Source organism: Neofelis nebulosa, chromosome 17, assembly GCF_028018385.1.
Source record: "Neofelis nebulosa isolate mNeoNeb1 chromosome 17, mNeoNeb1.pri, whole genome shotgun sequence".
Classification (NCBI taxonomy): Eukaryota; Metazoa; Chordata; class Mammalia; order Carnivora; family Felidae; genus Neofelis; species Neofelis nebulosa.
Genome location: NC_080798.1, coordinates 9,825,868 through 9,852,336, shown reverse-complemented (window position 1 = coordinate 9,852,336; position 26,469 = coordinate 9,825,868). Strand labels below are relative to the sequence as shown.

The window sequence follows — 26,469 nt, the reverse complement described above, 5'->3', positions numbered from 1 at the left end:
GCCCCCCATCGGGTTCTCTGCCGTCAGCGCAGAACCTGCTTTGGATTCTCTGTTCCCCCTCTCTCTCTGCCCCTCCCCCACTTGTGCTCTCCCTCAAAAACAAATAAACATTAAAAAAAAAGGAGAGGAAAAAGAAAGACCCATGTGAGCACCGTCACAACGCCACCAGTACACCCAGGCACGACCCCTCTTCTTGATCTGGGCCAATCTCATCAAAAAAATGGTACATTTATGGGGCGCCTGGGTGGCACAGTCGGTTAAGCGTCCGACTTCAGCCAGGTCACGATCTCGCGGTCCGTGAGTTCGAGCCCCGCGTCAGGCTCTGGGCTGATGGCTCGGAGCCTGGAGCCTGTTTCCGATTCTGTGTCTCCCTCTCTCTCTGCCCCTCCCCCGTTCATGCTCTGTCTCTCTCTGTCCCAAAAATAAATAAAAAACGTTGAAAAAAAATTTTAAAAAAATGGTACATTTGATTTCTATTAAACATGAGAGACAAGGCGGCCTCTGGGCACATCTTAAAGACCAAGGACATTGCTGGAGGATCCCTCGTTGACTGCAGAGCCCTCGGCTTGGTGACCCCTGTGTTGCCACCTGCCCAAGAAGGAGAAACAACGTCCAGTGAAGGCGGAATGTTGCCGGAAAGGAAGGAGCACGGAGGCGCACTGACGGTGTGATGGCACCGTGAGATGCTCGGGCAGCTCAGGGGAGCGAGGTCAACCTTGAACAACGAGATCCCTCTGCCACCTGTGATTCGGTGCGCGATCGCCTATTTAACCTTCATCTAGCACTGATGATCATAAAAGGCCCCCCACTGCCCGGGAACTGAGGCTTGTAAGTTGCGTGCTTCCCGGACTCGAGTCCTGAGCAGACCCCAGGCCAGCGAGGAGCTCAGCCTGAGGTCTACATGTGGGTCTATGCAGCTGGGGGGGTGGGGGGGAGGGGGCTGGGCCCCTGTGACCCCGGCTCCTGAGTCCAGCACCTGAGGCAGCCCCAGCTCATTCATTCCCAAAGACACGGGGGCAGCCATCCACCTGCTCCCCCATCGGCCTTCATCCCATAGGAAGACCAGCAGGGACCCCGAGCCATCACCGGGGCCACGTGTCTGAGCACCCGCCCCGTCCAGGACTTGGGGGGAGACTCGGAGAAGGGACCAGAGGGCGAGCGTGGTGTTGGGGGCCAGCGGGGTGGCTGTTGGACCGACCAGGCGGGAGAGGAGGGGGCTGGACAGGGAGGCCGGGGGGAGGGGCCCCCAGGACTGGGGGGAGGGGACGACACCCGGGGCACTGGCTGGAGGGGCCCTTTCCTGGGCTGGGGACCCCCACAAGGGGCAATGCGGGGTTCCCTGGGCTAGAGCCCCCTGAGGGAGGGACCAAGACCCTCTGGCCACTGAGGCCCCGGCCCCCAGGCCCCAGCCCAGGGCCTGGGTATCCAGAAGCTGCTCAGTAAGGAAAGGATTACTCCATCCTGGGACTCCTCCAGGGGCGGGGCTGAGGGTGGGGAGAGAGGGAGAGTCCCAGGACCCTCAGGGTGTGTCTGGGTGGGCACGGCAGGTAGGTGGGATTTAAGGCCCCGGTGGGGTGGGCAGGGCCCCACACGCAGGCAACCGACCAGCAGGCAGGATGCAGGAGCCAGGCTCGCCTGAGGGTGCGCCTGGGCCTGCGCCAGGGGCCGGGCTGAGGCTGGGGAGGCCTCTGGGCCTCCAGAGGAGGCCCCCGGTGTTGGGAAGGGTGTCCCGCACCGTGCTGTGGGGACTTCGTGGGGCCGGGACAGAGGGCCTGGTGCATGGCCGCCCCCTCTGAGGGTCAGGGTGGCTCTAGCCCTGGCTGGGAGGGGCTGGGGGGCCAGGCGAGGTGGGAGCCCGCCTGCCTGGGGCAGCGGCCTGCCTGGGCCTGGGGAGCTCAGCCTGCCTGCCTTCCGCGGCCGTGGGTGCTGGAATCACAAGACAGCCGTTACTGCGCCCATTTCAAAGATGTGCCCGCTGAGGCCCCGACGGGCACAGAGACCTGGGCTGGGCCGTGAGAGCCAGGGCCCGACCCCAGGGCGTCGGGTCCAGCTGCCACCTCTCATGCACAGCCGTGCCTCCCACCTGCTCGTCGGGGCCTGGCCCGGCCAGGGGGCGGGTCTTTGGTGGGCGGGGGGCCGTCTGTGGGGCTTGTCTGAGCCCGTTTCTCCTCGGGTCAGGCCCCCCCTCAGCCCGAACGCTCCCGAGGCCCCGGAAGAAGCGCACCGTGTACCTCAAGGAACAGCTGCAGGAGCTGGAGAAACACTTCTGGGCCAACCGGTACCCGAGCTACCAGGAACGCGTGGCCCTGGCAGCCGGGCTCAACCTGGACGAGCACCAAGTGCAGGTAGGACCCCGCCCCCCTCCGTCCCCACTGGCCACAGGGTCCACTAGGAAGGTGGCACTCCTCCGGCTGGACCACCGGCCGTCTGTCCCGGGCTACAGGGGAGAAGGCAAGCCAGAGGGTCCCAGGGCTCCCCTGGCTCACAGGGCTAGCAAGGGGCCCCCTGTGGGGACTCAGGGCCGGACCCCAGGCTCACCGCCACCCTTGCTGCGCGAACCAGCCGGCCTGAGCCCGCCCAGACTGACGGCCCGCTGGGTGTGGGGGCACCAGAGCTCAGGGCCTCTGCGAAGGCGGGGGACCCTCTGGGGCAGGCCCCCTCCTGGCCCCGGGGCTCCCGGGTGTCCAAGCCCCGCCCCCACTGCCCCCTGCATCCTCGGGGGACCTTGAATTGGGCTCCGGGGGGCCCTAGGGAGAGCTCTGCGGCTGCCGTGTCTCCTGAGCCGCCCCACACCTGGGACAGAGGCGGGGAGGTGCCCCTGCCTAGCCCGTTTACACCTCCGCCTTGTCCCCTCGGTCCCTCCAGGTGTGGTTCAAGAACCGCCGGGCCAAGCACTCCAGGCTGCAGGGACCGCCCAAAGGGCGAGGTCGGGGAGCCAGCGCAGCGGCGCCCGGGGGCTGCGGAGCCGGCGTCCCCCAATGTGTCCCTGCCCCTCCCCCCGTCCTTGTTCCCGCCCGTGTCCCTGACCACGCCCCAGTCGGGGTCCCTGTCCCTGCTGGCCCCGCGTTCCCTGGGGGCCCAGGCGCCTGTCACCCCGCTCCGCACAGCCCCCGGAGGATCCCCTCAGCGGCAGAGCCTGGCACCTGCAGCCGGAGCGCCGCCCCGCGGGCCGGGCAGGGCTCCCAGGGGTCCATCCAGGCTGCACCAACCCCGGCCCCGGCCCCGGCTCCCGCCCCCGCCCGGCTTCAGGGCTGCTCCGGCTCAGACATCTGGCCAGACGCCGGCTGCGTGCTAGCCCCCAATTTCACAGCGGTCGTCTCCCCCCAAGACCCCTTGGAGGGATCCCCTTTCTCCTTGATGGCCCAGTCCCAGGAGGGAGAAGACCCTGCAGAGGACAGAGACTCGGACTCTGCTACTGAACTTATAGGCGAATCTGTCTCCGAAAAGCCCTGCAGTTCCCACGGGGCCAGAGGGGACTAGGGTGTCGTCGGCTTGCGCGCCCATCGCGTCCCTGTGGGTGCGGACCTGGCCGGCGGGGGTCGGGCTGCACATCGGATCATCAGTCCTCCTGTCATCCCACCTGTGGAGGCGGCATCCTGTGGTCACTGTGTGGCCACCCAACATCACGCGGCTCAGGGGTCCCCGCATTTAGGGCGCACGTGGGCGTTTCGGTGGGTTCCCAGGTCTGGCGTGGAACTCCTTGCTCCCAGCGTCTGTTACCGGATGCTGGGAGCGCTTCCTCTGCAGGCCTGGGGCAACCTCATTGGGAATTTAATCGAAATCGCATCAAATCCATAAATGGTTTGAGGACGAACTGACATCTTTCCAACAGGGGGCTTTCCAACCTGAGCATATAACTCAACTCGTTCATTTGGTGGTTTGCAAAGACGCTCCTGCGAAATGTTATTTAACCGCAGAGGTCTCGGGTCCATCTTTCTGGAGGGTGATTTTGTAGCATTTTTTATCTTCACGGAGCCTGACTTTTTAGATGATATTTAAACACTTGTTTTTAAATCCGTTCCTCCTGTATGTAGAATTCACTGCTTTAGTTACTTTGTATCCAGGCACCTGGTTCGATATTTTTAATCCTGATAATTTTCCAGGACCTTGTTTGTGGATTGATAATTTGGAAATTAATAAAGTTCATGGTCACCTTGGAAATGTTTTCCTGCAGAGCTGGCTGGTGTTATGCCCTTCTGTATACTGAAGCCCCCCCCCCCAACTCTCCTGGAGACACCCCCTCACTCCTTCTTTCTGCCCCTGTCTCTTCCCACTCCCTTCCACTTCTTCCTGCCTCCCCCCTGTGGCCGTCCTGGCCCCGGGGGTCTCCCCACAGCTGCTTCTCTGACCCCGTCCTGGTTCCATTTAGCAAATGCTCCAAACCTCTTAGGCCAGGCCAGCCTCAGCAGAGCAGAGAGAGAATTAGATCAGATTTGGGGGAGGGGTGCTCCCGTGTCAGGCCCTGGAGGGGAGTGTGGGGGTCGTGGAGACCCGGCCAGGATGTAGTGAGAACCCCTCCTTCTCGGACACCGACACCCCAACCCAGTCGTCCCCGGACACAATGCAGGGAGATATCTAACTTAGCGTCCTTCCCAGCACAGGGGGGAGCTGAGACTTCCTGAGAGTCCCTGAGGACTTCCCGAGGTGGGGGGAGGGATGGAGGGGTAGGAGGAGTCAGGTAAGTTTCAGACTCACCCACCAGGCAGGGGGAGGGAGGCTGGTGTCCCCCGGAGCCACCGATTGGCAAGCGGATGGATTTCATAACAACGGAGACAGGTTGCTTTTGCCCGGACTGGCTGCCCAGAAAGTGAGTGGATTAAGACACACGGATCCCTCCCGTCTTTGCCTTGTCAATTCCCTTTTAGCTTTTATCTAAGCGGCCCCAGCAGCCCTGCCCCCTCTGAAACCAGAGAACTTTTTCACCCCCCAAGGAAGTTTTCCCAGGCTCTACACATTCCCAGGCTGTGTCCAGCACCATTCCCAGTGGAAGCATCTGGACTTTCCGCTCAGCTAAGGAAGGAGAGGGGTGGGTGGTAACTTCTCAAAGGCGGGTCTTGGGACTTCCCTGTTTCTATGTCCCCCAAGAAAGCGCCAGAGCAAGACTTTCTCTTTTTTCCTACCTATTGCAAAAAAAAAAAAAAAAAAAAAAAAAAAAAGGCACTGTTAATCACTCCAATATATGGCTAGTTGGGGCGTCTGGTGATTGAGTGTCCGACTTGAGCTTCTGTCTTTGGGTCAGGTACGATCTCACCGTTGGTGAGTTGGAGCCCTGCATCTGGGTGGCTGCACAGAGCCCGCTTCAGATCCCCTGTCCTGCCCCCCCCCCCCCCGCTTACTCTCTTTCTCAAAAATAAACATTAAAAATATTTGTTAGAATCAAAAGATGAAAAACCCTCCAACTATATGGCTAGTCAACACGGTTGATCTGTTGGGACCCATGATGACCCCTAGGATCCTGAGTGATCCGTCTCTGGTGGTTTTCGTGGTGATCCTCATAGGGCCGTGGGTATTCGTGGCAAGGTAAGAACCTACTGTGTGTCTTACCCTGGAGAAGGTGAGACTTTTAGGTTGAGCCGCAGTGCATGTAGGAAGAGAACTCAGGATGTATGAGAAGAGTTCACTGTTTGTACCTTCCACAAATGGGTTGCGTTTAAGAGACTTCATTCTGTCCCTAGAGGTGGTGCAGGTAGACGGGTGTCTCTCTTGCGGGGACTGGAGGGAAGGGAGAAGGAAACCTGGCAAGAGCTGGAAGGAGGGGGCCATTTGCCAGAAGGGACAGACGGGGGCTGGGGGAGGTCTGCATCAGCGGGCAAAGGGGTAACCCGGTTTGAGATATCCGGGAAAACGGCGCGGGATATAGTCAGCCCCAGAGACACAAGACGCCCCATTGTCCTGGACGAGCAAAGTGTGGGAAAGATGCAAAGACCACAGCCACTGTCCGGGGGTCTGGAGGAATGATCGCCAATGTCTAGTCTCGGTTTCCACGGAGCTCCAGACAAGGAATCGGAGAAAAGAGAAGAGGGAACCCATTTCCCAGAGGGGACAAACTGAGTCTCCGAGGGGTGCTGAGGATGAGGCACTGCTTGAGTCGGACACAGTCGTCACCTGAGACCCGGGTGTGCTGGCTCCTCGTCCCAAGTGATGCTCACGCTTTGGGAACCACTGCTCGAAATCATGGCTCTCCAACGTTGCCACCCATTAGGGCCGCCTGGGACTTTTAATGTTCCCATACCCCCCGCCAATTAAGCAGTGTCTCTAGGGGTGGGACCCGGGTGCCCCTATATTTTAAAGCTCTCAGGGGAGAGGCGCCTGGGTGGCTCAGTCAGTTAAGCATCTGACTCTTGGTTTTGGCTCAGGTCATGATCTCATGGTTCGTGAGTTCAGGCCCCACTTCGGGCTCTGTGCTGTCAGTGCAGAGCCTGCTTGGGATTCTCTCTCTCTCTCCCTCTCTCTCTGCCCCTGTCCTGTTCATCCCCCTGCCTCTCAAAATCAATGAACTTAAAAAAAAAAAAAAAAAGCTCTCAGGGGATTCTCATGTGCACAGCTTGAGATCTGTTCTCAGTCAAGTCCCTGCCCAGTAAACGGACTCAGGGAGTTGAAATATTGCCGTTATTATTAAGACCATACCAGACTTTATTTCACTAAACGAAAATTCAAAGTGGCTATATCTGGGGTGCCTGGGTGGCTCAGTTGGTTAAGTGTCTGACTTCAGTTCAGGTCACAACCTCATGGTTCGTGGGTTCAAGCCCTGTGTCAGGCTCTGTGCTTGCAGCTGGGAGCTTGGAGCCTGCCTCAAATTCTGTCTCTCTCTCTCTCTGCCCCTCCCCCGCTGATGTGCTCTCTCTAAAAACTAGACATTAAAAAAAATTAAAAACAAAGCAGAATGGCTGTATCTGACTGTACCTTTTGCTAAAATAAAAAAAAATCAAGTGCCACAAAAATAAAGCTTTTTTCATGGTTGTTGTTTTTATAGTAAATGAACACAGTATCCGATTTTGCTTGGAATTTTTTTTTTAATTAAAACCATTTTTTTTTAACTCTTCACCTGAAATTCCTCGAAATAAAATGCCTAACAGGAAATAGCTCTAAAGGAGAGCAGCTTTGAGGTCGTTGTTACGGTAAACCATGGGCGGAGAGACACAGGTCAAATCAAACATGAGGTTCATTCAGGGACGCCCTGGGGGACGGAGAGAAACGGGGTGCTCCCATACCTGTTGCGATGCCTGGAGGCCACCAGGGGGCACCCCCACACCACCGCTTCCGAGTTGGACCTTGGGTTGGGACCTTGGGAGAGACGCATCACGTTCAATGGGAGAAAAGCCAGAGGTAACATAATGTTGTATTTGTTTCCATTAGTATGATTTAAAGCTAAAACCACACCGCTAGGAAATACTGATGTGGCAAGGATTTGGAACCATGGCTGGTGGGAACTTAAATCGGCTTTGCAAAACTGTGGACACACATCTTAGGGTCTGGCGATTCCAGCCCTCAGGTGTATACCCCACAGATACGTTCACCAGGAGATGTGCAAAAAGATACAGGCAAAGGTGTGTTAAGAATTATAAACCTGGGGCACCACCTCCTGGGTGGCTCAGTCGGTTAAGCGTCCTCCTCTTGGTTTTGGCTTAGGTCATGAGCTCATGGGTTGTGAGCCCAGGCCCCGCATCAGGCTCTGCGCTGGCAGCTCAGAGCCTGCTTGGGATTCTCTTTCTCCCCCCACCTCTCTCTCTCTGCTCCTCCCCCACTCGTGCTCCCACCCCCCCGCGCCCTGAAAAATAAACTTAAAAACCATACACACAAGAAAAAGAATTATAAACCTAAACGAGAAGCTCCCCAAATGCCAGTCAGCAAGATAATGGATTGAATAAGTTGTGGTACATGCACCCAGTGAGATACTGTGCGTGAACTGGAATCTCAGGAACGTGGTGATGAGCAAAGGGGGCCAGGCGCAAAATGTTGCTTTGCCACTGAACTTCCGGAGAGCACAAAACTTGAGAAGAGGCTGCCCGCTTTCCAGAGTGACTTACAATGTTGCGTTTCTGCCAGTGCTATGGGCTGAAGTTTGCTCCTCTTTCAATTTCTTATGTGGGGAAAACCTAATGCCCACAGTGATGGGATTAGGAGGTGGGGCCTCTGGGAGGTGATGGGGTCTGGAGGGTGAAGGATTATGAATGGGCCCTTACGAAAGAGGCCCCAGAGAACTAGCTTCCCCTCTTTTGCCCTGTTCAGAGGCAAGCAGAAATCTGCCGCCGGGAAGGGGGCCCTCACCTGATCATGCTGGCGCCCTGATCTCAGACTTCCGGTCTCCATCTCAGACTTCCTGTCTTCAGCACCGTGAGAAATAAATTTCTGTTTATAAGCCACCGCCGTGTATGGGTCTATGGTGGTTTTTTTTTTTTTTAATGTTTATTCCTTTTTGATAGAGTGTGAGTGGGGGAGGGGCAGAGAGAGAGGGAGACAGACTCCGAAGGAGGCTCCAGGCTCTGAGCCATCAGCACAGAGCCTGATGCGGGGCTCAGACTCGTGAGATTATGACCTGAGCCGCAGTCGGTCGCTCAACCGACTGCGTCACCCAGGCACCCGTGAAATGTTTTAGAGGTAGACAGAGGTGATGGTTGCACAACATTGTGATGGTGCTCAATGCCACTGAATTGTTCACGTTACAATGGGGGATGCTATGTCACAAATTTTACCTCAAAACGTTGCAAGTATATGTTATACTTTAATTGAAAAATTGTATGAGAGGAAGCTTGAGTCTGAGAATTTACCTAATTTGCCAAAGCTTTTACAATTAGCAGTTCACCAGGGTCTTGATTTGAATGCCAGCTCTTCCCCACAAATGTCCTACCGGTTCCCCACCCCAGCACGGTCAGCGTGGTGCTGATTGCCATTGAGCGTTGACCGAGACTTTTTTCCAACAAAAGGAGTCGTCCACGTGGAACAGACATCAAATCTTTATTGGTCACAACGATCCGGGAAAAGATATATTTTGAGAGGCAGTTGATGAAGCCTATAACTTCTGTGCCTTCCAGGACCAAGACTTATCTAAAGACTGTGGGAAAAAAAACAAAAAACCAGAGGTTAGGAGTGTATCACAGTCTATCAGTCTCCAAGACAAAATCATCGGTTTCCTCTCTGATGGGAGATCTGGTCTACCCCTAGAAGCGAAATAGCATGAGTAGGTGGAACAGGGTGGAGGAACGTTGTGGATTGGTAGCCTTTGGAGAGTTTAAGGCTTTCTCTCTCACTCTCAGATTCAATGGGCCACTATTGGCCATTTTGATTTCTTGCTTATTTAACACAAGTCACATAGTCTGTTATTCGAAGAAAATATTAAATTGATAATTTCCAGCGTTCAGAAAGTTAAAAATGGGCAGTTGAATAATGTTGACGGAGGATAATTTGGAATAACCTAATGTGTAAAACACACACTTGAGATGTACATATCCTTTGACCCAGTGATTCCACTCCACTATTCTAATAACAATAATTTTAAAAAGCCAGCCCTTACACACTCGCTTAAAAATCAATGTAGAAGGTACCCATAAAAGATGAGCAAATTATACTTAATTATTTTGTAAAGGTTATTTATTTATTTTGAGAGAGGGAGCACTTGAGAGTGTGAATGGGGGAGGGTCAGAGAAAGAGGGAGAGAGAGAGTCCCAAGCAGGCTCCATGCTGACAGCACAGAGCCCAACATGGGGCTCGATCTCACCATCGTGAGATCATGACCTGAGCCGAAATCAAGAGTTGGATGCTTAACCGACTGAGCCACCCAGCTGCCCCTACCTGTTCTCCTTTAATCTATTAGTGCCAGAGAAGCCTCCGTCCCACTCATCCTGCATATTTTTTTTTACCTACTTGTAATTAATATTATTTTATTTGGCTGTGCACTCCATCTGAAATCTCTTTTTATATAAAAAAAATTGGAAAGTAAGGGAAGGAGGGGACAAAGGAAAGACGGAGAAGAAAGAGAAATGGATGGAAAATACAAACACCCTCACTCTGTATTAGTCGTTGTTCCCAGTGCTTTGTACAATCCAAGTGATTTGACCTCCCTGCTTTCATAACCCCCTGGGAGGTAAGTCCAACGAGTATGCCCATCTCCATAACCACTGTGATTGGTAACGAATGGTTATCCATTAAATGCACATTTGATAAAATAAGAAAGCAGCCAGCATAGTGCTAACTTTACCTCTTGCTGTCTTACTCTGAGTTTTCCTTGATTTTTAATCGATTAATTCTATTACTGTAAAGCCAGTTATTTTTGTTAGCTGTCTTAAACTTTCTGGGCCACGGCAGTAAAAAAGGAAAGAAGGAGGGAGAAAAGAAGGGGGTGGGGGAGAGAGAGAGAGATGAAACACCTGTTTCTGAGAACCCAACCTGTTATAGTCCCAGGAGTGGTCTCACAAAGCAGGTGTTAAATTAAGATGGGGATTTGGAGCCAGATCACTCGTAGCCCGGGATGCCGAGGAGACCCCCATCATTCGTTGGGGGTGAACAACATGTAGCCTCTGGTGCAAGGTGGTGGTCCGATTGTTAAAGTTCTCACTGGAGTTGAATTGGGATCGTATCCCAGTGGAGGGGCATACACTAGCTGGTTCATTGTGCCAGGAACTTGGAAAGACCCAGGAAGCAGCAATTATACAAACAATGGAATTGGATCGCTGTAGTACAACACTACTGATGTCCTATTATAAAGTCACCAAAAGCTACGAGTGAGTAACAGGCAATTAAAAGCCAAATGTGGAAACCACAGAGCCCTCCTGGCATCTTACCAAGAAGTGAAGCTATCGGCGAACCTAGGAATTAAAAACTATTGGCCTAGCTCCCGAGAAGGTTCAAGGATCAGCAAAGTAGGTTGGGGGAAACAGCGGGATCTGTTGTGTGTATAGCACACAGCTGCAACCCACACGGTTGCTGTGCGTGGGTCCTGAACAGGGCTGTGACTTCTCTGGAAGCCCAACAAGAAATGTCAACCCAATCACTTACAAGCATGACAACGTGGATAGGGAAAGAGCGATTGCTCAGCTTAGATTCCAATGGAGTGCCCCACATGGGTCTCCATCTGTGAGTCACTGGTGTTGTGGACAATGACCCCAAAGACAATTCCAAATTAATGGTTGTACACGTTTTGATAAAACCACAGAGCCGTGGGGTAGAAACGAATGCCAACTTTGGCCACCATGGAGTCCGGGCTAGGTTTGGGGCTTTATCTCTTACTAGTTGTTGGCTTGGGTGCCCAGGCTCTTAATGTCTGTTTCCACAACCATGAAATGGCAATTTTGATGGGGAAAGCTCATACCTGAGCGTATTGTAGGGGCTCATTTAATGGGACCAGTTAATAAGTGGTCTTTGCACAAAACTTCATTGAGATGATAGGATTTGACACTGTGTTTGGGTATAATTTAGCTGTTTAAGCCTTGGTTTCCTGGTTTCTCTGTGGGCCTAATGACACCTGTAATCACTCCTTGAGATCATTGCAAAGGTTAACTGAGATACTATTGGACACTCAATAAAACCCTCAGTGTAATTCAAGAGCACAGAGATGGGTGAACTCTTGGAGGTCTGTTGACCAGGCTTTTCTCCTCCCTGTGTCTTCTTTTCCATGGAAACCAGCCTCATTTCTTTATCCTCATGGGATGAAGGACAGATCGTTCAATCCAGGGGCCAGCAAGCTAGAGCTCAGAGGCCAAATCCAAGCTGTCATCTGTTTTTATGACCTGTGAGCTATTGGTTTTCTTATTGTTAAGCGGTTGACTGAAAACAAACGTCAAAAGGCGACTGATACTTTGTGACACCTGAAAATTACACGAGCTCCAAATTCCAGGGTCTATAAATAAAGTTTTATCGGCATACAGCTAAGTTCAGTTTTTTTTTTTTAATTGCCTGTGGCTGCTTTTGTGATACTTGGCAGAGTTGAGTATGTGAGAGACCGTAAGACCTGTGAAATCTAAAAAGTCTAAAATCCTTACGAATGGGCCCTTCACAGGAAGTGTTTGCTGACCCCCAATCTAACCCATCACTGGAAAATGTAGACCCCAAGCTTCCCTTTTCATTAATCTAGAAGGTTCCCCACTTTCAGAGATCCCTCACCCCCACTCCTCCTTCTGCAGCCAACTTACTTGTGAGGAGAGCATTGCTTCCATTTTCCATCTTGGTTAAAATTTTTCGTCAGTGAGCACCAGCTCCGATTCAAAATATAGCCCTCCTTCGTGCATTTGTGGAAGAGTTTTTTTCTGAAGAGGAAGGGGAAGGTGCATTTGGGGGGGTCTGCAGACAAAGGAAGGAGCAGGAGGGGACATACAAACATGGCAAGTTTTATCATCAATCATTGCTCACCTCCCCACGCATGCTTTTTCTACCGCCCTGAACTGTTTTCAGAGTGGTCGACACATGTAGGACAGTCCAGATTTGGACTCAGATTTATCCCAAACACCAGAAGCCACACAGTCTGCTACCGTGGGTCGCTTCGCGGATTCTAGGCATCCAAGACAGCCCGTATGGTGGCGCTCACTCACCTTGCCCGGTGCAGTACCGCCATCTGCCTTGGAATTTCCTGTCGAGAGAACACCAGGCATAATCGCTGTGGATGGAGACGCAGTTGTGGTAGATGACATCACCATAAATAAATGGAAAGACACAGGTACTGTTGACAAACCCTGGAAGAGAGGAAACACGCCAGGTGTGGGGGGCGAGCTTGCAAAGGAAATTGACCTTCTTAACGTCTGTCCTACCTCTCCACACGGCACTTGCCCACCTACCGCCCTGTGTCCACATGTGGTTGGGCTCGCGATCTGCCTTCCCCGGGTGTGACACAAAATATAGGTGACCAGAGGTCCCACACCCCATCTCCTAAGCCGAAATTCTGGAGCCTTTCTTTCCTCTCTCCTATAAAAGAGAATCTCTTAGCCCGAGTAACTCTCAAAGCTATCCACTTCCCTCTACACCTTTGTCACCCCCTAGATTTGCACTTTGCCCTTGACTATGACAAAAGCATATTTCTGGATGCCTCCTCCAACCTATTTGTTCTGCCTGTTCTCCACACTGCAGGGAGAATGTTCCTTCTCAAATACTAGCCTGCCCCTGCCCCTAACCTATTAACATCCCACTGCTCTTGGATGAGAAGCAGCACTGAAAAGGCTTATGGTTCTGCTTGAGCTTGGACCGCAAGCCTCGCCTTGGACCCCCCCTTCCAGTGTCTGCTCTTGCGCCAGCCTTGTTAGGTGTCTCGAATGTGTGGCCATCTTTCTCGTCTTGGGGACTTACTGACATGATTTCCTCTGCTTGCCAGCAATGCCACACATGCTTTGCTTAATGGCCCTCCTGTTAGGTTCCGCCTAGATGTGAATCTCCATGGAACTTTCTTGAGCATGCAGACTGTGCTAGATCCAGTTATGTTGCACGTTCTTACAGGTTCCCATTTCTTCTAATTATTTAATGCATAATGACTTGCTCAGAGTCTTTCTCCTTTGCCAGAAATGACCCCATGTATCTTGTTCGATGCTAGACCCATGATGTCCACTGACAGGGACTGGCACATAATAGAGACTTAGCAAGCAAATATTGCTTGGCCCTTCATAAGCCTGAAGTAATTTTGATACAAAATTCACTTATCTTTATTATTTAGAAGTTATTTATTGATATATGTTATTTACATTTATTATTGAATACTGTGATCATATTTATTAACAATTACGTTAGCACTTGTATTATTTAACTATATTATCTGTCATTATGATATTCATTGTGTGATTATTTATTTACTTATTTAGAGAGAGAGTGAGAGAGTGAGAAGGGGAGGGGCAGAGAGAGAGAGGGAGAGAGAGAGAGAGAGAGCATCCCAAGCAGGCTCAGCACAGAGCCCGACACGGAGCTCAAACCCACAGACTGTGAGATCATGACTTGAGTCAAAACCAAGAGTCGGGCGTTTACCCAACTCAGCCACGCAGGCATCCCTAGTATTTAATATTTTCAATTATTTAGCAATTTTTATTACTTAGCATTTATTATGATGTTGATTATTAATTCATTTTTGTTATTATTATGTATTTATATAAGATAGCTTACTCTCTGCTGAACATATTGTGCACAGTATACCAGCACGAATGCATTTAATGATATTCCCATATCAGAACTGGGTTCTGTCATTAGGCTCCTGCTACAGTCAGGTCAGGTTTGGTCCTCAGCTTGCAATCCATACACACAGAGACCCTGCTGGCCACTGCTCTGAGAATAACTTCCTTCTGACCCCAAAGCCAAGAGGGCTGAAGGGTCACATTTTCCAGCATATACTCCAGGCCATGTTGGTTCAACTCCCAAACAAGTGGTTGGCGATTGAAGTAGTTAGAAACAACAACAACAACAACAACATTTTGGGACTAAAATTTCCCTTTCATTGGCTTGACTACCCTACGAAACGTTCCCACATCTCCATTTCTCTCCCAAAGCCCCCACTTTCATGAGGGCTGTAGGTTGAGATTGAAATTGAAAAATGCAGTTATCCACATTCAGAAATGGCCCAACTCTTCCAAGAATTGAGACACTGCGGCAACGTTATCAATGGCGAGCCCATATGAGTTCTATGATTAACTTTCTAACTTAAAAACCAGGGGCAAAAGATCACATATAGGATTCCATTGATATGAAATGTCTAGAAAACACCAATGTATAGACATGGAAAGTAGACTAGTGGTTGCCTGTCCCTGGGGATCGGAATGGATATAGCAAATGGATACAAGAAATCTTCCTAGAGTAATGAAAATGTCCTATAACTGGATTGTGGTAATGTTTATACCCCTCTGTCAATTTACTAAAAATCATCGAAGGGTACACTTAAACTGGGGTGAATTTTATGATATGTAGGTTATGCCTCTACATGGAAATAAACAAGAGAACCCACAAATGCTTGCGTTAGTTCCAATATAGAAGAGAGTTCTTTTCTGAAAGGGTGGGAGGAAATCTTGGGGGGTAGACTGAACCAGATCTTGAGATATATGATTTGGCTGTCATGACCAGGGAGAGCCTTTTGTGCAAAAGAACAGCAAAAGAACTATTGAGGAAGGCACCTGTTGGGATGAGCACTGGGTGTTGTATGGAAACCAATTTGACAATAAATTTCATATTAAAAAAAAATTTTAAAAATTAAAAGAAAGAGCAAAATGGCGGGAAGTGTGAGGAACTTCAGGAATATGATATTGTTTCATGGGTGTGGCTAACATTTGAGATGTTAACAAATAAAGACGTGTCTACCCACCTTGAATCGGATAATGCAAATGGGAAATAAATTCTGAAAGAGAAAAAAATGGGTAAAATTTAGACCACCTCCTAAAATACTCCATTCCTACACTAATGACTATTAAAAGTATCTTGAGGAAAAAAAAGGCGGGGGGGTGGGTGGTGGTGGTGGTGCCTGGGTGGCTCAGTCGGTTGAGCGTCAGACTTCAGCTCGGGTCATGATCTCACAGTCTGTGGGTTCGAACCCCGTGTAGGGCTCAGTGCTGACAGCTCAGAGCCTGGAGCCTGCTTTGGATTCTGTGTCTCCCTCTCTTTCTGCCTCTCCCTCACTCGTGCTCTGTCTCTATCTCTCAAAAATAAACAAATGTAAAAGAAAAAAGTATCTTGAAGTACATCTAGCCAACCGTCCTCATGTCACCGAAAAAACCGTGCTGTCACATTTTGGATGCCTTACGATCACTTCTGATGGGAGCAGGCTGTCTCACATCTACCCAAGAAAGTCATGTATGAGCTCCGACTCTTTCCAAGGTCTGTCTTGGAGCAAGTTCAAGGAAATCTAGTATCACTCAACTTCCACGCATTAACCAAGGGGATTAACCAATGGGAATGAAATTCCACAAGTCTGAAGGCTGGAGGGAACCTTCTAGCTTTTGCCCACGTGTCAACATTTCAGGAAAACAACCTGTGTGTTCAGTGCAGGCTTGGTAGTGATTTTGTTTTGTTGTGTTTCACTTCTTTGAAAATTTTGCTCTTGTATCAGCTCTGAGCCTGTTCCAGGGAGTGTGGGTCCCAGGAGCACCACCACCATAAAAGCCAGGTTAGACGTCATTAAAGGCTGGAAGGGAAATACGAAGCCTTGTTAACCAATAACATCGGCTGATGTCTAAGGCTCCGTTGCTATGATCCAGTCACTGGATCCCGTGGAACAGCCTTAGGAGAGGTTATAATTTGGAGTTCTCTCTTTCTCGCCATTCCCCCCAAAATTCACTGATGAGAAAACAGGAACAGAGAATCATGTGACCACCAACTGGTGGGAACCAGGTCCAAACTCCGAGAAATCTGACTTCGGAGGCTGTGTTCTGAACGTGCCATTGTCTTGGGATCGTCACTTCCCTCTGCAAGTGACTTAACCCACGAGGCCCACTTTATTTCTGATACAACGATGCTAATTTGTGGGTTGGAGTGAGGCTCTGAATCGGGAGCCACTGTGTGGTGTGTCTGGCGTCCGGGTTAGGGGATTGCGGCTCTGCTCTTCAGAAAGCAGCCAACAAGATGTCAACATTTTTGAGGGCGTGGGTTAAATAAATGGCTATTGGGGTAGCCTTTTAGGCACCCACTTTTCTACTTAGTGCCTTATGCCATTTATCTCACTGACACTGATGCTTACAGTGATCCTATGAGGTTGGGATTATTATATATTATATTTATTGGCTATCTATTGACGACCTCCATTTTGTAGATACGAGAAATGGAGGCTAAGAGAGGGAAATCACTTCGGAAGCCACAAAAGTAAACAGTTCTGGTACTCAGGCTCCAGAAACTGAGCCTCTAAAATGATCCTGCCTCTGGGGGGCCACTATTTCTGACCCCTGAAACCCTTTTAGGAGCTGCCACAAAGCTGCCCCCCACTCCGCGAGTGCTCTTGGTGAGTTAGGAAAATTGTGGGATAAAAAGACGGGTGCCGATATTTCGTTAGAAACGCCAGCTGCCGCTGGGTGAGTTTTCTGCTTCGTCCACCACCGTGCTCCTGGCTTTGCCAACGTGGTGGCCAATGTTCACCCACCTCTCCTCTCCGCTGTCTGTAATCCCCACAGCCTTCTCATTTTACAGGTGAGAGAGCAGAGGGACAGTTTCACCCAAACATTGTCCACAGTCAAGAAGGGTTGCAGTCTGGGCTCACGTCCAGCTCCGTCTGTTTCCAGGGAACAGGCTATTTCTTTCAGACCCTGGTGCCCCCAGAAATGGCTTTGCCCATTCTCATCCACCGATTCCGCCGAACACGACGAAGTCCTTACAGGTCTGCTGTCATGGTGCTTTAGGTCATTGTCACATCTAACTCCGGCCATTACTTTTTTTACCATTTGATAAATGTTTTTGACTCCTCCTACCTCCCCCTTCCCCCTCCGCCTCCTCCTCCTCTCCCTGCAGCTCATGAGGAACCACCACCGACACTGACTGAAGGCCTGCAGTGTACCCACCATGTTCTAAGAAAGGGAAAACACAGTTGAAAACCTGAACACCTGCCCCTGACCCCCCTGGCTAAGCCATGTCACTCTCCTGCTGGACACGACCAGCTCCCAGAGTCACGACCTCAGACAGGCTTATTCTGGGATCTTGGGACAGTGAGATAAAGCAAGACCACTGTGGAATTTCACGTAAGCACCAGCAAAATCAAGGCCACTGTGCCACAGATTACCAATTCCGCCTCCCCCTTGGCTCAAATGGCTGTGGCTTTTTTTAAGTTTACTTATTTATTTTGACACACAGAGAGAGAGAGAGAGAGAGAGAGAGAGAATCCCAAGCAGGCTCCATGCTGTCATCGTGGAGCCCGAGGCGGGGGCTGGAACCCACGAACGGTGGGATTGTGACCTGAGCCGAAAGCAAGAGTGGGACGCTCACCCGACTGAGCCGGCCAGGCGCCCTGTGGCTGCTGCTTCTCGTCCCACTATGCCTTCCTCCTCCTTCTGGTCTGCCTCCCCCGCAGAGGGGGTTTGTGGACACCCAGGCACCGAGTCCCCCTCCCCTCCCCGGCGGCATTCAAAGGAGTTGTCTCCGGGTTCTCTGACCCAGCTCCCCCAAGTCTCCCAACCAGACCCCAAACCCTGGAGTGGGTTCCAGCTGGGTGGCTCAGTCAGTCGAGCATCTGCCTCTTAGGGGAATTGGGCTCCCTGCTGAGTGTGGAGCCGGCTGAAGATTCCCTCTCTCTCTCCTTCTACCCCTCCCCTCTGCTCACTCTCTCTCTCTCTCTCTCTCAAATAAAATTAAAAAAAAATTTAATGTTGAAAAAATAAGTGCCCTCTTTCTCTTCTTTCTGCCCTTTATTTTTAATTTTTTTTACATTTATTTATTTTTGAGACAGAAAGAGACAGAGCATGAACGGGGGAGGGTCAGAGAGAGGGAGACACAGAATCCGAAACAGGCTCCAGGCTCTGAGCGGTCAGCACAGAGCCGGACGTGGGGCTCAAACTCACGGACCGTGAGATGGTGACCTGAGCCGAAGTCGGACGCTTAACCGACCGAGCCACCCAGGCACCCCTGCCTTTTTTTGTTTTTTGTTTTTTGTTTTAAAGAAAATCGTGGTAAGGACACTCTGCAATACATCTGCCTTCTGAACCCAAGTTTAAGTGCACAAGACAGGACGGCCCCCTGCAGGGAGAACACCCCCTTCCTGCCTGATTGAAGCTTTGCACCTGCTGAACAGTGAGTCCCCTCCCTCGCCTCCTCACCGCCCCCCTCCCGGCCCACAACCTGCCTCCTCCCGGGTCTCCCCTTCCTGCCGTGACCCCGCTCCCCTCCGTCACCCACCTGGCCATCTCACCTGCTTTCAGCCCACTCATACAGACGGCCAGGGACAGCCAGCTCGCTAGAGTTTTCATCACCGCCGGTGACCCGCACACAGCCTGCCCCCCCAGCAAATGACACCTCTGATTTATACTCTCTGCTCCCGCTCCTCCCATGCGAGCTGCTCTCCTGGGGCACGAACTGGTTCCACAGCAGGCTCTCCCGCGCCCTAAATCACAGGGTGCATAGAAGCATCAGGAACATCCATCCTAGAATGCACTGCAGCAGCGTTTCCAAAATGTGCTCCCTGCACTGGGTTCCTCCACCCCCCTCACCTGCACCTGAGTCAGAAATGCAAATCCTTAGGGATGCCTTGGGGGGCTCTGTCTGCTAAGCTTCTGACTTGGGCTTGTCTGACTTGACTTGTCATGATCTCACAGTTCACCAGTTCGAGCCTGGAGAGGGATTCTGTGCTGACGGCTCAGAGCCTGGAGCCTGTTTCCGATTCTGTGACTCCCTTTCTGTCTCTGCCCCTCTGCTGCTCACGCTCTGTCTCTCAGAAAAATAAATAAATGTTAAAAAAAAATTAAAAAAAAAAGAAATTGAATCCTGGAGCCTGTTTCAGATTCTGTGACTCCCTCTCTCTCTCTGCCCCTACCCCGCTCACACTCTCTCTCTCTCTCTCTCTCTCAAAAATAAATAAACCTTAAAAAAATTTAAAAAAAAATTCTTTTTTTTTTTTTAATGTTTATTTATTTTTGAGACAGAGAGAGACAGAACATGAACAGGGGAGGGTCAGAGAGAGAGGGAGACACAGAATCTGAAGCAGGCTCCAGGCTCTGAGCTGTCAGCACAGAGCCGGATGCGGGGCTTGAACTCACAGACCATGAGATCATGACCTGAGCCGAAGTCGGACGTTTAACCGACTGAGCCACCCAGGCGCCCCTAAAAAAAAATTCTTAACCCCCACACAAGACCCACTGAAACTCTGGAGATGGGACCAGCCCGCTGCATTGTAACCGGCCTTCCAGGTGATCATATGTCCCCTGAAGTTTGGGAACCCCTCCTCTGTAGCTTGCTTGATTTTTCCATATCCATTTCGTACCACTTACCCCTTGATTTTTTTTTTTTAAATACAAGTCCAGGGAGATGGGCAAAGCCAGTTTTAGCCACCTCGGGGTAGGTAAAGCTCAGAGAGGTCAAGCGTCGCGCCTGTGGGCAGCCAGGACGTGTGAAGGTCAGATCTTTTTTTTTTTTTTTTAATTTTTTCAACGTTTTTTATTTATTTTTGGGACAGAGAGAGACAGAGCATGAACGGGGGAGGGGCAGAGAGAGAGGGAGACACAGAATCGGAAACAGGCTCCAGGCTCCGAGCCATCAGCCCAGAGCCTGACGCGGGGCTCGAACTCACAGACCGCGAGATCGTGACCTGGCTGAAGTCGGACGCTTAACCGACTGCGCCACCCAGGCGCCCCTAAAGGAAATTGCTAGATCTTAACCCCAGTCCCCACGAGGACGTGTGGGCTTGGCCCACTTTGCAATGCCTTTCCCAGCCACCATCTTGAAAGGGATCTGGGGAGCGTGGGAGAGGCGAGCGCACTTTATAAGAGAGGCAAATACGGCCCATTAGCAGACCCGTGGGGACCAGCTCCTGGTCAGAAACACATCTGCCCAGAGGACATGGAATTGGAGGCAGCCGAAGAAATTTTCATAAAAGCACAGAGCCTGGGGAAGTTGAGTTTCACCTCCCTGGCACGCAGGCTTTTGCTTTCCGTTATTTTGATGAAATAGAGGGATGTCAACCCAGCCTCTGGCCTCTCTGCAGAGAAGGAGGTCACCTGTCAGCCCCGAGGAAGCAACACGGCCGGCCCTAAGCTGGGAGGGGTCTCACACAGCTTCTTGTCGTGGGAATCCTGTCCCTGGCTTGACATCTGGGGAAACTGAGGCACAAGTGGAAGAGTGCAGGTTCACTCCAGGCAGCCTGACATGAAGCCTTCTTGTTCAACCCCGCCCTTTTAGCCAGCGAGGGCTCCTAGATGAAGAGAAGCCTGGTCTCTTCAGAGCCACACGGTTCAACACTTGCTCTCTCCTGGTCCAAAGGCAGAACTGGCTTTGTTTCTGACACTTGCTAGCTGAGTGACCCTGGAACTTACTTTTGCTTTCTGAGTTTGCACACCAGATCTCTGAAGTCTTGGGGCTACCTACCTCCCATTTGAGAGCCCCGTGAGTAGTTCCTTCCTTCTTTCCTTCCCTTCCTCTCTCCCTTTCTTCCTTCTTCCTTTCCTTTCCTTTCGTTTCCTTTCCTTTCCTTTCCTTTCTTTCCCTCCCTCCTTTCCTTCCTTTCTTTCCTTCCTTCCCCCTTCCTTTCCTTTCCTTTCCCTCCCTCCCTTCCCTCCTTTCTTTCCTTCCTTCCTCTTTCCTTAGCTTTCCTTTGCTTTCCTTTCCTTTCCTTCCCTTCCCTTCCCTTTCCTTTCCCTCCCTCCCTTCCCTCCTTTCTTTCCTTCCTTCCTCTTTCCTTTGCTTTCCTTTCCTTCCCTTCCCTTCCCTTCCCTTCCCTTTCCTTTCCTTTCCCTCCCTCCCTTCTTCCCTTCTCCCCTTCCTTCCTTCCTTCCTTCCTTCCTTCCTTCCTTCCTTCCTTTTTGACTTAATTCTAGTTAATTATTTACCATTGTTTCTGATCCATAACCATCACTATCCAGGACGCACGCAAACAAAATCAATGGGAATGTGAGACCAGTTCTCCATACCTCTTATTTAATAAGCTGACGTTTGTGGCAGATATTTGAAGTTTTGGTTATCAGGGAAGAGAGCACCTTTGATTTGTTGCTCTCTTTTTGGGGGGTACATTTTAAGAAATGCCCTTGGTTCTCATGATAACTTCTCCTGAAGGTCATGGAAAGTTATGTTCCTGAATATTCACGAGGTCACGGAGATGGTGATCAATACGTACAGTGCTCGTGAGGCACATTCTGGAGAGTCACCTCACCCCACCCCCTAAAGGCATGTCCGGGACTCTCCGAGCGGGACCCAGAACACCTGACCCTCTGGAAGGCCCGGCATGGACATCAGAGGGGACCCATTATTCCTTTCTTGCTCAACTGAATTGTCATTATGCCCCAAGGCACTCAACCAACTGTGATAAAATATTTTTTAGGACCAGAGTTGGTATCTGGCCGATGGCGCCGGGAGGGTAGAGATGAGGAAAAGAAAAGGAAAGAAAAAAACAATAAACCCAAACCCACCAAGGTCCTGAACTTACCATGTTACCTTAGCCGAGCAGGACTTAAGATTCCAGTGTTTCCGTGTGAAACGCAGGCAAACGCAGAGAGAAATCGCTGATTCCAGCAGAGAGGGGGTTATGTGGGGCTATGTTACCTTCTGCAAAATCGGCCCCGGGTTTGGATTCAGAGGGTCTCCTTGCAACCCGAGCTCTAGTCTAGACCCAGCGGAGAATGTGTGGGCATTCATGTCGGATAGACTAACTTTCAAATCCTGGATTTCCCACTTATTAGTTGGGGACATTAGTGACAGGTTTCACTGCTGTGCAGCACAGGATGGGTACCCAGTATTCACTCCTCCTCAGAATTTGTTGTTTCTGAGAGTTGAGTAATTGTAGATAAGATACCTGAATCTTCCTGCAACCCTGCAGGTTAACCCACAAGGGCTGCCGTAACAAAATACCCCGGAGTGGGTGGTGTAGACAACAGAAATGTCTTTTCAACAGTTCTGGAGGCCAGAAGTCCATGAGTAAGGTGCTGGTTGACTAGATTTCTGGGTGAAGGCTCTTTTCATGGCTTGTAACTGACCGGCTTCTCACCGTGTCTTCACATGGCTTTTTCTTCGTGCTTGTATATAGACAAAGAGATCTCTGGTGTCCCCTCTCATGAAGACACCAGTCCTATTGGGATAAGGTCCCAGATTTCTGACCTCACTTAACCTTTATCACCTCCTTATGGGTGCTATCACCAGATACAGTCGCACTGGGTGTTAGGGCATCAATGCATAAATTTGCGGGGGCAGGGACACAACCCTGCCCATAACACCCTGACTTATCTCAGCAAAATGAGATTATGGCCTCAGCTGGTCTGAACCATAGGAAAATCTGAGATCACGGGCATATGTTGAAAATCAACATAACAAGCAAAGAGGTCTCAATTCTTGGAAAAGTCCAACCGTATCTGCATATAGACAACTGATACTTATCTTTAATTGGTAGCTCTCCGGGAGTGGTCAGTTTCAAGACAGAACCAGAGAAGGGGGGTGGCACGCAGACAAGCACTAAAGAGAAAGAGGATGGGGGCGCCTGGGTGGCTCGGTCAGTTAAGCATCCGACTTCGGCTCAGGTCATGATCTCACGGTCCGTGAGTTCGAGCCCCGCGTCGGGCTCTGGGCTGATGGCTCAGAGACTGGAGCCTGCTTCTGATTCTGTGTCTCCCTCTCTCTCTGCCCCTCCCCCGTTCATGCTCTGTCTCTCTCTGTCTCAAAAATAAATAAAAAAAACGTTAAAAAATTTAAAAAAAAAAGAGAAAGAGGATGAACTGCTTCCTTCTCTTCACACAGCAGCTAGAGCAAGATCATGTCGCTGCTGTGAGGCGAATCCCCCATGACGTCCATGACACGTAGGAAAAATGCCAAAGTCCCTTCTCTGTCTGCCCTTGGATGCTCCCCATCGCTCATCCAAACCTTGCAGCCTCTCTGCTATTTTCTCCACCACCCCAAACACAATGCTATCTCAGGCATTGACATTGTGTGTTTGTCTATGGAAACTCCATTCCTGGAAGACATCAGGTGGGACTCCCTCCCTCCCTTTCTTCAGGTCTCCGTGATTCCGTGTCAGCTGTTCCAGAAAGGCCGTTCTAAGTCACTCCCTCTAATTCAGCGACCCCCATAACTCTCTGTGTCTCCCTCTTACCCCGATATAATCTTTTACGCAGTGTTTCTCTCTCTCTGGCCCAATTTCCAGCATTCTTACCCATGTCTGCACGCATATCCGTTTCTATCAATGCGTGTGTCCATGACTTTATTATCTTTCTCCCCTCTAGACTGCAGACTCTGGAGCCGTGACTTCCTCCCGTTCATCACTTTATCTCCAGCAAAACAAAACAGTGCCTGACAGATAGCACGTGCTCAACGGCCATTGTTGGAGGACCACAGTGTGCCTCCCTCACAGGTCTGGTGTGAGGGTTCTAGGAAATAACGTGGGTAAAGCAGTGAGGCCAGAACATGGCACAAGCCACATAATCATGACAGGGGGTCATTGCCAACCCTATTAGCCTTGCTTTGTCGTCATTGGGAAGTCATTTCTGATGTTCAGGCTGGGCAGAGAGTAGACGAAAGTGATTCTCAAAGTCTTTTCCATGGCTCGCCATGGTAACTAAGGGTTTCGTGAGAGAAGAGTATTTCTGCTTCTGAGGAGCAGAGAGCCGATGTCTGGCAGTTGTGACAACAACGTCCAGTGACCATCCCTGGCACATTGCTTAAGGCAAGCAATGCCACGTGAGTGGGGGCCACATGGCATCGTCAGCACACCTAAATGTTCTCATGTTCACGACAGGTGGGGGACACTGCATGAAAAAGCATACAGGTATTTATTTTAGACAGAAGCTATTTGATTTGGTGGGAAATACTGTGAATCCTCAAGTCAGGTAAATCTAGGTTTGATTCCCACTTCTGCTCCGGAGCAAAACCATCATCATTCATAACTACTGATGTTAGAAATGCTGTTGGTGAATGTCCAACGGCTCGATTCTACTTTTGGCTGTCCCACTTGCTAGCTCTGTGACCCTGATGCTTTGCACCGCACTTTCCTGATGTGTAAATTGGAGACACGGTTGCACTTGATTCGTAAGAGTGTCGGATTACATGGGTTGGTATGTGCAAAGCAATGAAAACAATCCCTTAGCACAGAGAAAGTGCCATATGTTTGCTTTCATCATGGCTGTTACCACCACAACTGTTACTACAGCTAATAATAACAAAGTTTTTATTTTAGAATTATTATTATATTATATAACCCAGACAAAACCTCTATAAGGTAAGCAATGGCATGAGCCCAATTTGTGGATGGAGAAACCAAGGCCCCGAAAGTCTCACAGCTGGAAAAATGTGGGATGGAGTTCAAATTCCATGTTGTCAGGTTCCAAAGCGCTCTAAGCCACCATGTGACACAGCTTCTTTAGACAGGACCGACTGAGTTCAGGGAATCAGGCTGTACTTCAAGCATGTGGTTGATGATGTCCCCTGAGGTAGAACTTAATTTTATACACAGAGCTTCAACAAGGATGGGCTCAAGCCTGACCCCTAGTGGGTTCCTCAAGAAGAACACATGAGAGTCGGGTTTCCTCCACACCTTCACCAACGCTTGCTGTGTTTTGACATTTTGATGACAGGCATCCCAACAAGTGTAAGATGACATCTCATTGTATTTTTTTTTTCATTTTTAATGTTTATTTTTATTTTTGAGAGAGAGAGTGTGAGCGGGGAAGGGGCAGAGAGAGAGGGAGACGGGGGATCCGAAGAGGGTTCCACGCTGACAGCAGCAAGCCTGATGTGGGGCTCCAACTCACCAACTGTGAGATCATGATTCAAGCTGAAGTCAGACACTCACCGACTGAGCCACCCAGGCGCCCCTCATTGTGGTTTTGATTTGAATTTCCATAATTAGTGATGTTACAACACATTTTCATATACCCATTGGTATGGGTATGTCTTCTTTGGAAAAATGTGTATTCGGGCCGTTTGCCCATTTGTACAGCCATTGTGGAAAACAGTATGCAGTTTCTTCCAAAAAACTAGAAACAGAACTGCCATATGCTCCATCAATCCTACTTCTGGGTGTATATCTATTTTTTTAATGTTTATTTATTCTTGAGACAGAGAGAGACAGAGCATGAACGGGGGAGGGGCAGAGAGAGAGGGAGACACAGAATCGGAAACAGGCTCCAGGCTCCGAGCCATCAGCCCAGAGCCTGACGCGGGGCTCGAACTCACAGACCGCGAGATCGTGACCTGGCTGAAGTCGGACGCTTAACCGACTGCGCCACCCAGGCGCCCCCAGCATTTAAAATTTTTAACAGTGCTGGTCATGCCCCACTGAATTGATGACTGTGACCCACAGCTTTAAAAACTCTCCTCAGAGGGGCGCCTGGGGGGCTCAGTTGGGTAGGTGTCTGACTTTGGCTCAGGTCAGGATCTCATGGTTCATGGGTTCGAGCCCCGCGTCAGGCTCTGTGCCGACAGCTCAGAGCCTGGAGCCTGCTTCGGAATCTGTCTCCCTCTCTCTCTGCCCCTCCCCCACTCACGCTCTGTGTGTGTGTGTGTCTCTCTCTCTCAAACATAAATAAACTTTAAAAATAAATAAACATAAAAAAATAAAATAGTTCACATATCCCAAAAGCTGTTTAGGCTTTTGCTATAATAGTCTGTTTCAGGCTTATGAAAGCCTAAATGCACCTGGGCATAATGGATTTGGTTTGATGTAGATTTGCGTTAGCCCGACCAGGAAATTGTTGGGAAGGCAACCGGCTGCCTTTCTTGGCACAGTAAATAAGGAATATCTGGGTGATTCGTTTGACCCTTGGAGGCAAATTGCCTTTGTGGCAGGATTTCAACATTTTCTTAGGATCCTGAATGCTTAACTAGGAATAGATAAAGGAAAACAAAAAATGAGCTCATCTCAAAAATGTCCCCTAAAAAACTTGCAAGAAGCAAAAAGACCTATTATAAAGAAGT

General features: G+C 50.4%; 1 protein-coding gene across 1 annotated transcript; it reads left to right on the top strand.

Moving 5' to 3' along the window:
• The first annotated feature begins 482 nt into the window (after positions 1–482).
• Positions 483–4,206, top strand: LOC131500153 (tetrapeptide repeat homeobox protein 2-like). The gene is made up of 4 exons (XM_058708923.1): positions 483–665; positions 1,058–1,187; positions 2,071–2,345; positions 2,866–4,206. Exons 1-4 carry the CDS (start codon positions 483–485, stop codon positions 3,478–3,480), a joined length of 1,203 nt encoding a protein of 400 aa, XP_058564906.1. The 3' UTR covers positions 3,481–4,206.
• Positions 4,207–26,469: the final 22,263 nt, after the last annotated feature.

Excerpts from the sequence above, each read along its gene's own strand:
- LOC131500153 (XM_058708923.1), top strand. The coding sequence starts at position 483 with ATGAGAGACAAGGCGGCCTCTGGGCACATCTTAAAGACCAAGGACATT. Across the intron at positions 1,188-2,070 it reads TGGGGGCCAGCGGGGTGGCT|CCGTGCCTCCCACCTGCTCG; the intron begins GTTGGACCGACC and ends TCTCATGCACAG. Across the intron at positions 2,346-2,865 it reads TGGACGAGCACCAAGTGCAG|GTGTGGTTCAAGAACCGCCG; the intron begins GTAGGACCCCGC and ends CGGTCCCTCCAG.